This window comes from Gordionus sp. m RMFG-2023, chromosome 2 (genome assembly GCF_954871325.1).
Source record: "Gordionus sp. m RMFG-2023 chromosome 2, tfGorSpeb1-WG-v2, whole genome shotgun sequence".
Classification (NCBI taxonomy): Eukaryota; Metazoa; Nematomorpha; class Gordioida; order Chordodea; family Parachordodidae; genus Gordionus; species Gordionus sp. m RMFG-2023.
Window position 1 is genome coordinate 28758575 of NC_088776.1, and position 13066 is coordinate 28771640.

General features: G+C 26.5%; 1 protein-coding gene across 3 annotated transcripts in view; it reads left to right on the forward strand.

Annotated features, from left to right (window-relative positions):
- The first annotated feature begins 2653 nt into the window (after positions 1-2653).
- LOC135923167 (GPI transamidase component PIG-T-like) overlaps positions 2654-13066 on the forward strand; it is a 92107-nt gene continuing 81694 nt past the window's right edge. For all 3 annotated transcript variants that reach the window (XM_065457765.1, XM_065457766.1, XM_065457767.1), the window contains exon 1: positions 2654-2828. In XM_065457765.1, coding sequence (XP_065313837.1) covers positions 2702-2828 — 127 coding nt within the window. In that variant the 5' untranslated portion in view covers positions 2654-2701. The remainder of the gene's footprint in view (positions 2829-13066) is intronic.

Consider the following 13066-nt stretch of genomic DNA (forward strand, 5'->3'; position numbering starts at 1 on the left):
TTATATTTTATACAAACTAATAAAAATATATTTCATATTTGTTCCAGGCCTTTTTTTTTATTAAAATTAACCTCCTTGTAAAAATATTTTATGACTATATATAAACTAAGGTAATCCGGCCGAAGGCCTCAAAAGCGGGTCGAAGGCCCACCCCAAACATAGGAAAATCGTGGCTATGCTTATGTGTTTATTCAAATAAATTGCTTAATTTTCTAGTATTTGATTTAATAGTACTAACTTAGTAGCATCCAATATAGCATACACCTTTTTCAAATTTTTAAATAATATACCCTATTTATAATGTAAGATTAAAAAATTGTGAAAATTTTCACAAAAAAAAATTATAGTCCTAACTTAATAGCAATTAATATAGCACATCCCTTTTCCATTTTTAATATAAAATTAAAGTATTGCTAAAATTTTTAATATAAAATTAAAGTATTGCTAAAATTTTTAAAATAAAAAAAAAAATTTAATTATTATAACTTTTGAGTAATGAAACTTTGAATTATTATAACATAAAAAATTTTCACCCATATCCACAAGATCGCATATTTGTTATTTTTAAATAAAAAAAATATTAAAATAAAAAAAAATATATAAAAAAAAATAATATTAAAAATTTCCCAGAGTTTCAGTGAGTTACTTATTATAGATAATAATTATGTAAAATATTTTAATTAAAATAAATTACCTCTGCCTGCATTTAAGGTTGACAAATACTTGCTAATATTGAATGAATAACTTTAATTTACAATTTACTAAGTTTAGTAAAATATTTGAAATTTTTCGAAATATTATCGCGAAATGATATAAATAATGACAAAACAAAGTCAAATAGATGGTCCCAATACCGATAAAGGTAGAATCTGAGAATCTAATAACATATAAAGGAAAATTTTTAATTTAGATAGATAAAATATTATTGTAGTGATCCCATATTTATAAAAAAATAATATAAAAGATGCGCCGACCAATGAAAATTGAGAAATAATTCTCTCGCCTTAGTATAATTATACGGCTGAGCACACGATATAGCGAAGACCGAAACAGCGAAAATCAGGGAACATTTTTATGTTCCCAAAAATGTTCCCAGTATGGCGTAATTTTTGATATGAGAAAAGTATATAATTGGTTTTACAATGAAAATCCCAACTGAAAATTAAAAACAATTATTAGGCGTAGTGAATTAGATATTAAAGTATAATAACTTTTTATAAACTTTTATTTGTAAATAAAATTTTAATTAGAAAACTCAAAAAGGAAATAATTTCATAATCTATAAAGGTTATGAATATATATTCCATAAAAATGCAACTGATTTTACTTGTAGAAAAGGTGTGAAGGCCGAGAAAAATTGATGGCCGATTAAAAATTTATCATAAATATGAAACATGATATAACTTGCAAATTAAAGCAAGGTACATAAATTTAATGTGATACTGTAAATAAATTTAATAATTTAGGGGTAAATTCAATTCATTCCTCTCATAAGAGATAATATCATTTCCTCTTGAAAGTATAAATTTTTTACCAATTTAATTTAGTAATTTTAAGGATTTTTGGCCCAAATTTAATTCAGCACCTAAAATGTAGTAGAAGAAGATGCGGAGGTCATGCTTACTTCTGCTGAAGGTATAGATTTATTTTACTTTATTTATTATATTAAATTTAATTTTTTAGGTGCAAATTCAATTCAGCTTGCAAATGATAATAAGTCAGCAGGAGAAGCAGCTACTGAAAGATTTTTATCCTTTAAATCAACATAATTAATAAATCTATTTTAGATTATGGTGATTTTCCAATAAATATAGAAATTCTCTAATTGATCTACATCAATATAGTTTTTATATATATTTAAAATGCAATATAGATATGAATCATGTCTATTCGATGTTAATATCTTATTATATGAGTGCATTTTGTATTATGATTGTGTTATTATAATATTATATATTCAGTGCAAATATAAACGATCTATCTGTCTATGCAATGTATAGATACTTAAAATAAATCATTTATTAATATATAAAGAAGACTTTAACACTAAAAATAAAAAAATCTAAAGCCAATTAAATTTATAGGGACACTTATCAAAAAAGTGAATGTAAAGGTTATTATTTAAAATATAAATAATTAAAAATGCCCTTCATTTACTATAAATGAATTTATATAAGAAAGAAAGATATATTGTTTGGCAATCTTTTAAATTAAATTTACAAAAAATTATAAATACCATGTTTAGGATTTAAAAATGTTTCATATTATATTAGGCACATTAGACAATAAAATTGTGAAAAAATTAATAACGTATTTATTGATCTATAAGTAATTTTGTATCAATCATTTTTATAATAAATTTTAAAAATTAATATTAAACATTATATTTAATTAAAAATACACAAAATAAAAAAAAAATATTAGTATTTTATTGATAATATTTAAAGAAGATAGAGTTTATCTAATGGCCATATATATTAATGTAATATACATAAAATTAGTATTTATAAATTGACAATATATAAATACCATGTTAATAACCTTATTTATGACATTTTAGTAGAGTAATGCATTATGGGAACATTTATTTATTTTTCGCTATTCTGCTGTTTCAATTCTAATTGCACATTTTTTTGTGTTTTACGTTATGAAACTAATATACATAATATTAATATTAAAGCTTAGAATATTTGATGTACATATGTATAAATTTCAGGAAGAATTATTTATAAAACGAATTAATGCGTCAAAAAATCATAATTTCTTTAATGCCATTTTCAAATTTGATATTGTGGAAAATATAATCTCACGTTTACAAGACAATAATGGTAAATTTCAATGTTATATACAATATAAACCAATACATTATTTTAATATTCAATTTTTTTAAATGCAAATGAAATATTTTTCTATTTTAAATTAACATTAGTAAAGTTGTAAAATTTATTTTGAGTTAGTATTCATTTCTAGATTTAAAATTACTTTTAATTTTAACAATTAATCATGGTATGGATCTTTTATGACTCATAATATGGAAATTTATTTAAAATTGGGAAAAAAATAGAAAATGATGTTTTATCTAATAATTAGAATTTATTTTAATAAGGACAAACATATGTTGATTTTTACTTCATTTATCTTAAAAAATATTTTAAATATATATTTTTTATTAAATTTTGGGTTGGATAGGGGTCTAAATTTTTCAAATATATTGGATGCATAGACATACAAATTCATTAACAAAAAAAATTGAATTTGCACATCTCATTAAAAATATATGGTTTAAGAAATGTATTTTTTTCTAGATCATATGGTTATTCACAAATATATAATTAAATATATGATGCATTTTAGATATTATATAATATATTAGTCCAATCTGGCCTGTAATAATTTTCCAACTCATATAAAAATTTTAGCTAAAATAAATAAATTTATTTTTTTTCAGTTTTAAATGTTTAAAAAATTATATGCTGGTCTAGCCTATAATAAAACCTTGCACAAGTTGATGGGTTTGGCCTAGCTTATAGATTTTTAGCTTGTCTGATTGTCCAAACTATGGATATTTATTAATAATATATAAATTGAGGATTTTTTTTTGTTTACTCTTCCAAAGTAGGGTGAATACATTCTTGTTGAAAAATATTAAAAAAATTAAATAAAAGAGATTTTGCTTCATTAAAATTATGAAAGAATTTGAGTTTACTACAACACTTAGTATTGATATTGGGCCTTACAATAGACTTGGAAATCATATCAAATATTATCTTGATTTTTTTCATTTCCTTTTACTTTCACATTATACAACATGATGGTCTAATAAATGTCCCATTAAGTTAGATGTATTTATATTTTTAGAAAAAAATTTACATATTTTAAAAATAATAAATTTAGGAAATGAATAATTTTAATTTACAACCTCATCATTTGCTATTTGCAAACACAAATTACATGTAACTATCTACAATACTAATTGTCTAATAAATTACCAAGGTATCAAAGATATAATATAAATTTTAAAAAAATTTAATTTTCTTTATTAATACATTATATTTATCAAATTTTTTAAAAAAATATTAATTATATGATTTTTTAAATGTTCCTAAAACAAACATTGGGAGGTAGGGGTGTTACCGATATCACTTTATGGAGGCCAATCTGATATTCCCGATATTAAATTGATATTGGCTGATTACTCTGATATCATATTTAATCTTCTATTATGTAAAAATACCAATGGTTTTAATTTTTAATATACTTTTTATTATTAAAACATCTATAATTTAACTATATCATAACTTATGTCATTTAAATATATTATAATGATCAGTTATACTTTATATTTAATTCAAATGCAATTCTAAAAGTATATAAAATATATTATTGATATACATATTTATATAATGATAAATTACATAAATCTATTTACATAATAAGTAATAAACATATATATTATGAAATTTGAAATAAATATTTAAAATTAATATATTGAAAATTTCTTTTTAGAAATCCTAAATTTACAATTTATTTATTATTTATTTCCAGAAAAAAATTATGCTAATTTTCCTAAAGTTGCTTAAATTTTATTTATTTATGAGATCTTCCTATAATTATAATATTGTCACCAATAAAAAATTTAAAATGCTGAGTTTCATCTACCAAACCTTACCCCTATGGTGCCTTTAAAAACTTGGTAGGCATTATCAACATAAAAAAATAATTTTCCTAAAGTTGCTAAATATTTTTTTATTTATGGGATCTTCCTCTAATTATTGTATTAACACCAAAAAAAATTAAAATGCAAAGTTTCATTACCAAAAATTTTGTTGAAAAACTTTTTTAAAATATCTTATATAAAAATTAATGTATTAATTTTTTTAAAAAATAAAAATAATAAACTCCCCCCCCCCCTTTCCACAAGTGTTATTATTATTTATTTCCAGAAAAAAGTTATGCTAATTTTTCTAATGTTGCCTAAATTTTATTTATTTATGAGATCTTGATTAGTATTATCTAGAGATGTACATTTCATTTTCTCCGATCTGTTGATGTATTTTCTGCACTTTATCTGGTATATCTTCTGCCCATTTCTTCCTCATTTTATCTCCCATTAAACTGCCACATCTCGCATCCGGGTTATTCCATGTCAAATGAGCAAAAAAATCAAGATTTTCGGCCGACCCCTTTCAATTTCGATAAAAAGTTGTAGACTGGTTATATATGTTCCCATTAGATTATAAACAAAATTTTAGCGCATTAGCAACTATATTAGCGGAGATAATCGGGGTTAAAGGTCCAAAAAACGTCTTTTTTTGCTTTTTACTTATGTCAAATAATTAGTTTTTAATTTAAAACTAAATATGATCAAATATTGAATCTAATATCAATAGCTAAGTTAATAATTTATGATTATGACGAAAACATCAAAATTAATTTTTTATAAAATATGGGTCATCTTATGGTCAGTTGAAAACTTGAAATTAATATTTCGAAATGTATATGATCTCCGATTTTTATTTTTTTTAAGAAATATTATCCGTTTACTATTTTTCTAATAATTTCTTCAACAATTAGCATGGCTGGATATTTATTTAAAAAAATATTGCGATTTTTATACTTTTAAAAAAATAGATGGCGCTATTTATAATAGTTTTAATATGTTAAAATTCATTTTTTTATTGATTAAAAATATTTTAATGTATAATATATCATAAAATTGGATTATATAACTTTGTAAACCTTATTCCCCTGAGATATTCGCAGGATAAAAAAATTTAATAATTTTTTTAATATTTCAATGTAAATTAAAAATAATTAAAAAATCCGACTAGCATACGAGCAAAAAGGCAGGATTAAAGGAGTGCAGGAAAATTATTAAGCTAAAAATCGAAAATCACATTAATTATCAGGCATACCCCCCCCCCCCCCTGACTAAGTCATACCCATCAAGATCAAGAATGTTATGAAATTGTCATTATCTTAAATTATTAAAATAACCAGAGATAAAGAAAATTTCGAAGATTTTGAAAAATTTTTTAAGTAATAAAAATAAACAAAATTATAGTTCTGATGAAATAAGCCGACTCATGCCTGGAATAAAAGATTGTGTATCTGTTAAAGGCGAGAAAGAATCAGTCCAAAGATTTATATTAAATAAGCTTAAATAAATATTCAAGATGTTTAAGGAAGAATACCCAAATATATCAATTGGATTCTCTAAATTTGCCGAACTTAGACCAAAAAACTGTATTTTAGTTGGAGCTAGTGGCACACACACTGTTTGTGTCTGCGCCATTCATCAGAATGTGAAATTGATGACAAATGTAGAAAAATTTAATAGATGGGGAATTTTTAACAATTCTAGATTATTCTGAGAATTATTCCTTCATTTTACAAGATGAAGTTCAGGGATTTCATTGGAACAACGTGCAGGCCACTATACATCCATTTGTAGCATATTATAAATCTGGAGAAGAATTAAAAAATATAAATTTTGTTATTTTATCCAAATTTAATTCTAAACCAGAAAAAATAATATATTTTTCAGATGAAGCCGCGTCTCAATACAAGAATCGCAAAATTTTTCTGAACATATGTCTTCATAAATACGATTTTAATATTCCTGCCGAATGGCATTTCTTTGCCACTGCTCACCGCAAAAATGCATGTGACGGTATTGGAGGAACTGTCAAAAGATTAGTTGCCAGAGCTAGTCTTCAAAGGCCAAATAAAAATCAAATCCTAACCCCATTAGAATTATATAATTATGCTAAAGAAAATATTAATGGAATTCAATTTGAATATGTATCCAATCAAAAATATATCGAAGAGGAATTAGCCCTTCGTAAAAGATTTAATGCACTGCTTATACATCGGACCCAAAAAATTCACGGGGTTATTCCCATTGATCAAAATAGACTAAAAACCAAAATATATTCTAATTCCAAAAAATATAATATAAAACAAGTTTCGTATTTAAATGAGAAAATTAATTTTTAAAATATTAATGGATATATAACTTGGGATATATAATCGATAAAAATGATATAAATAAAGAAGTAAAAATCCAATTTTTACACCCTTGTGGACCTTCAGCCTCATTTAAATTTCCTCTGAAAGATGATATTTTAGTGTTGCCTAAATCTCATATACTCTCGCTGGTCAATCCTTCTACTCCTACCAGTCAAACATATATATTATCTCGCGAAGAAATCTCACAAGCTAGCCAGGCTTTGTATTCCTTTAGATGAAGTAAGATTTAATTAATTTATAAACTATCTAAATTAGGCTAAATTTGTTAAGATTTTAAAAATTTATGATCTGAATTACAAATAAAAATATATAATGGACATTGTAATCGATTTAGTATGATATATATACATTAAAATATTTTTAATCAATAAAAAAAATGAATTTTAACATATTAAAACTATTATATATAGCGCCATCTATTTTTTTAAAGTATAAAAATCGCAATATTTTTTAAAATAAATATCCAGCCATGCTAATTGTTGAAGAAATTATTAAAAAAATAATAAACGGATAATATTTCTTAAAAAAATTAAAAATCGGAGATCATATACATTTCGAAATATTAATTTCAAGTTTTCAACTGACCATAAGATGACCCATATTTTATCAAAAATTAATTTTGATGTTTTCGCCATAATCATCAATTATTAACTTAGCTATTGATATTATATTCAATATTTGATCATATTTAGTTTAAAATTAAAAACTAGTTATTTAACATCAGTAAAAAGCAAAAAAAGACGTTTTTTAGACCTTTAACCCCGAATATCTCCGCTAATATAGTTGCTAATGCGCTAAAATTTTGTTTATAATCTAATGGGAACATATATAACCAGCCTACGATTTTTCATCGAAATCGAAAGGGGTCGGCCGAAAAGTGATTGATTTGACATGGAATGACCCATCCCAGTCTTTTGGTAGGTAAGGGATTTTGTCCCAGGAATCTATAGTACGCTTATCTTCTATCCATGGATTGTCAATTATCCATACTCGATTCCATACATGTAGCTCCATTCTTGTTTTTGAATTTATTGGAACCACTGAATTTATAGCGAAAGCACTAAGTCGAATATCTCTCCTATGGAAATAGTATAGTAACCACATTTGGCTATATGCTTTGGCCAAACATGTGCTTTCACGTATGTTTGCTAAACCTCCTTTCTGAACCCTGGCTCTTCCTATAATTTCGTTTTGATGTCTATCCGGTACTATTAAATTTCTGCCATATATGTCATCTAAAGAGTGGAAGTGATGTGAGCAAAACTCTACTTGCTCCCAGTTATAGACTTTGCTAGGTACAAATTGTTCAATATCTTTACGTAATTTCCCTGTTTCTGCTAGGTAGGTAAGAGCTCTAGCAAAGGTATCATCCTGCCTTCCAACCACGACATCATCCCCAGCTATCATCATTTGGTCTAGTGAATTTTTTCCCTGCGTATCTAACCAATTTACAACTAGATTTTCAGCAGCATTTGGATTCTTCCCATTCTCATACAATAACCTTACCTCGTTTAAGATTCCTTCACTTTTAAGGCACCTTCCTAGTTGTATCTTGGTATTAGTGATTGTATTTAAAGCATAAGTAACCACCTGTCCAGATCCACGTTGATCCATTCTGGCTATTATATCTAAACATGTCCTTGATTGAGTCTGTGCAGTCTTCCTTGGAAATAATGCCACTATTGTCCGATAGCACATTTTGTACACACTAAGGCATAATTTTCAATGGTATCCTGTTGTCACCAAACTTATAAAGTATTGTTCATTGTCTAGATCATCAGCCGATACACACGTGTCCCAACTTGCAATATCGTCAGCTATGAAGCATTTACTTAATTTTGAGATTCCTTGGAGAATATAGCCTAAGTAATTGGCACCCAAACCTCCTACACCGCATGGGAGGTTCTCATGCTTCACCCAATGATCTTCATTTAAGAACTCTAAAGCCTCATACTCTAAAAATCTGCCACCTAACCAAAGATACCAAATTGTTCTACTTGGCTCCATCTCTCCTATGAATGAAACCTTCTTCTCTTTCTTTCCAAGAGTATTGTATACACAATATTTACAATCTCCCTTTAAGTGTCTCTCTCTCTCTCTTCATCTACTATACTCCAGAACTTATTATCATCCAATGCTGCATTAACAGTGTCCCAATCTATTTCTTTAGACCAACCACCGAGAGCTGCGTCATTTCTTACAATTTTCCTAAAATTCTTCTTGTCTAACAATCTACCATGTAACCCTTTTTTAGTGTATAAATCAGCCAAAAATTCCATAATCTTTTTGTTTATCATTTTTATATATGGTTTATATCTCCGTACACGTTTATCTAATTTTTATTTCATAAGTTTTTGTTGCCCTTCAGTTGATATATCAGTCATATTGTATCTATACACATCATATACTTTTTCCCAAGGCCACATCATTTTCTGCAAGACTAAATTGATAGTATGACCTCCGCTTGTCCGAGCTTGTGTTGCAAAAGAGCCTAAATATTTAAATGTTCTATAGGGATGTTCTTTATCGAAAAAGAAGGTTGTTTTATGTTCTTTTTTAATTAGTTCCAATCTAGTCCTATATAAGGTATCATTTTCTAGATTCTCATCATATACCATGCCTTTTTCACCTTCCATCAAAGTAGGGGTGTTTATTTGGACTGGTATCATGGACCAGGGAAATTACGTAAAGATATTGAACAATTTGTACCTAGCAAAGTGGTCTATAACTGGGAGCAAGTAGAGTTTTGCTCACATCACTTCCACTCTTTAGATGACATATATGGCAGAAATTTAATAGTACCGGATAGACATCAAAACGAAATTATAGGAAGAGCCAGGGTTCAGAAAGGAGGTTTAGCAAACATACGTGAAAGCGCATGTTTGGCCAAAGCATATAGCCAAATGTGGTTACTATACTATTTCCATAGGAGAGATATTCGACTTGGTGCTTTCGCTATAAATTCAGTGGTTCCAATATATTGGCTGCCTACGGGAATAAATCGTGGTCAATACATCAAAAACAAGAATGGATGACTTTAGAAGATATGATACATGTATGGAATCGAGTATGGATAATTGACAATCCATGGATAGAAGATAAGCGTACTATAGATTCCTGGGACAAAATCCCTTACCTACCAAAAGACTGGGATGCGAGATGTGGCAGTTTAATGGGAGATAAAATGAGGAAGAAATGGGCAGAAGATATACCAGATAAAGTGCAGAAAGTACGTCAACAGATCGGAGAAAATGAAACGTACAAAGATGCTCTCATCAATATGCGTAGGTATATGGTGAGTAAACCGGCTGTGTGGTGAGATGAATGTCTAATTTATTTAAATACATTACTAATTACACTATATATTTTTATGGATTAATAAATCATTTCAATTTATATTATAAAAATCTTCGGCACAAAAACACAAAAATAAAATAAAAGGCTACGGCCAACAAAATTTAAAAAATATTATAATAAATACAATATTTTAACATTAATTAATAATAAATGATGTACCATAAGATCAGGCCGTATTACACCCATTTTAAAATATCGGGTAATGGCCAATATAAAATTTCCCGATCCGATCCGATATAAAATGGCGTCTTTAACAAAAATAAAACGGTTTGACTAAACTGCGAATGCTTGGTAAAATTTTTTAAATATATTCTCTATTAATTGGAGGGAGATTCATTTTCTTATGATTAGTGTTGTTAATCGACTAAGTCTAGTCGACTTAGCCGAAAATTGGAGTCAAGTCGACCCAAACTCGAGTTGTGAACTCAAGTCCATCAACTTGAGTCGACTAGAGGACGAATAGTTTTATAAACTTAGTCGACTAGAGGACGAATAGTTTTATGAACTTAGTCGACTAGAGGACGAATAGTTTTATGAACTTAGTCTACTAGAGGACGAATAGTTCTATGACGAATAGTTCTATGAACTTGAGTCATCGACTAGAGGACGATAATTTCTATGAACTTGAGTCATCGACTAGAGGACGATAATTTCTATGAACTTGAGTCATCGACTAGAGGACGAATAGTTTTATGAACTTAAGGCGTCGACTAGAGGACGATAAGTTCTATGAACTTGAGTCATCGACTAGAGGACGAATAGTTTTATGAACTTAAAGCGTCGACTAGAGGACGATAAGTTTTATGAATTTGAGTCATCGACTAGAGGACGAATAGTTTTATGAACTTGAGGCGTCGACTAGTGTACGAATAGTTCTATGAACTTGAGTATACTAAAGGACGTAGATTTTAAATTAGTTATTATTTATAAAACATTTTTTTATTTTTAACTTTAGATTTCTAACTTGAGTCGTCGTTTTACGAAATATAATATACTTGATAGTGATCTGCATCGGGCCTAATTTTTCAAGCCCGGCCCGGCCTGAAATTTTTTTTAAAAAGTTTTGCCAGCTCGGCCCGAACCCGAAATGTTTTTGAAAAAATTTTGCCGACCCGGCCCGAATTATTTAAATATACAAAGTCATTCTTATAATTACTCATTTCAATATATAAAATCAAATATTTTTATTTTACATAAAAATTAAATATAAAATTGATACAAACCCGCCCGATTTTTTTTTTGAAAATATTAGGCCTTGTCCGGCCCGAACCCGACTCTTTAAATAGAATTAGGCCCAAGCCCGACCCCATGCCCGTTCGGGCCGGGCCAGAGAACGAATGAATTATTGGAAATGGGGAAGATCGTGATTTAAATTTAGTCTAGAATTTTTAATATATTTTTTTAAAGCTTTTATCAGAATTGTGAACATTATAACAATTTAATATAATATAGCGATACACTTTATATCAACAAGATGTTTATTATACAGAGTTGCATGTGTTTTATTTGGTGATATAATAAAAACAAAAACTATTAAGTGATATAATTATTAATTATGAAGTTTTTAAAAAACATAAATACCTCATTTATGTATTAAGAAAAAAAATAGTTTAAGTGAATATTTTTTCAAATTTTTACAATAATTTTTATTTTAAAAAGTAACATAAGAACTTACCTATGAAATGTTTCTAGAATATCGTAAGTAATTGGAAAATTAATTATTTGAAAGTATAAGTGGTAATACTGTATTGTATAAATCATCAAAAAATAATACTATGTATTTAATGATCTTTATTTCAGATAAGACTTACATAAAGAATTTAAACTTAAAATCAGCCACCACCCACCTTTAAATTAATTTACTTATATTGCAGATAAATGTAAATGCCATTCTTTTTTTTCTATAGAAAGGCGCTCAGAAGAACGAAATATAAAAATTATCAACCAAAGAATATTTTATTTTTTATATATTATAATAATCTATGATTGCCCCCCCCCCTATAAACTCTGGAAAAGTTTCTTGCCTTAATTTGTTAACCGAGGTAAATTTTAAATTTTTTAATGTATTTTTAATATAATTATATTAAAGGATTTCAACTATTTATTATGAGATAAAATGAAATACAACTATTAATATATATTCATTTATTATTGATTATATCTAATAATTTAATTTTTATAAGTTATTTATATCATAAGAAAATTCATCTAACAGAATATATTTTAAAAAATTTACCTAATCATTTACAGTTTACCTTGGCATTTGCAGTTTACCTAGGCATTTGTAGTTTAGTCAAACCCATTATTTAAAATATTTATTTCAAATTTCATAATATATTTGTTTATTACTTATTACGTATATAGATGAATGTTATTACTTATTATATAAAAGTGTAATAATAAAAATTTTATATATACTCTAGAAAATTAATTGAATTGAATATAAACTATAACTGATCATATCGAATTTTTTAGTATTTTCTTATTTCCGGTAAAAAAATTAACATTGTTTGGAGGGGATTTTTTGGGGGTGTTGATATTCTCTAAATGTTTATTACCTTTATATTAAACTATTTAATAAAAAATCTCGATAACCATTTTTGTTTTTTTAACTTTATTTGAATTTTTATTATATATATGAATAATAAAAGATAAATAGCGTTATATCCAAAAATTA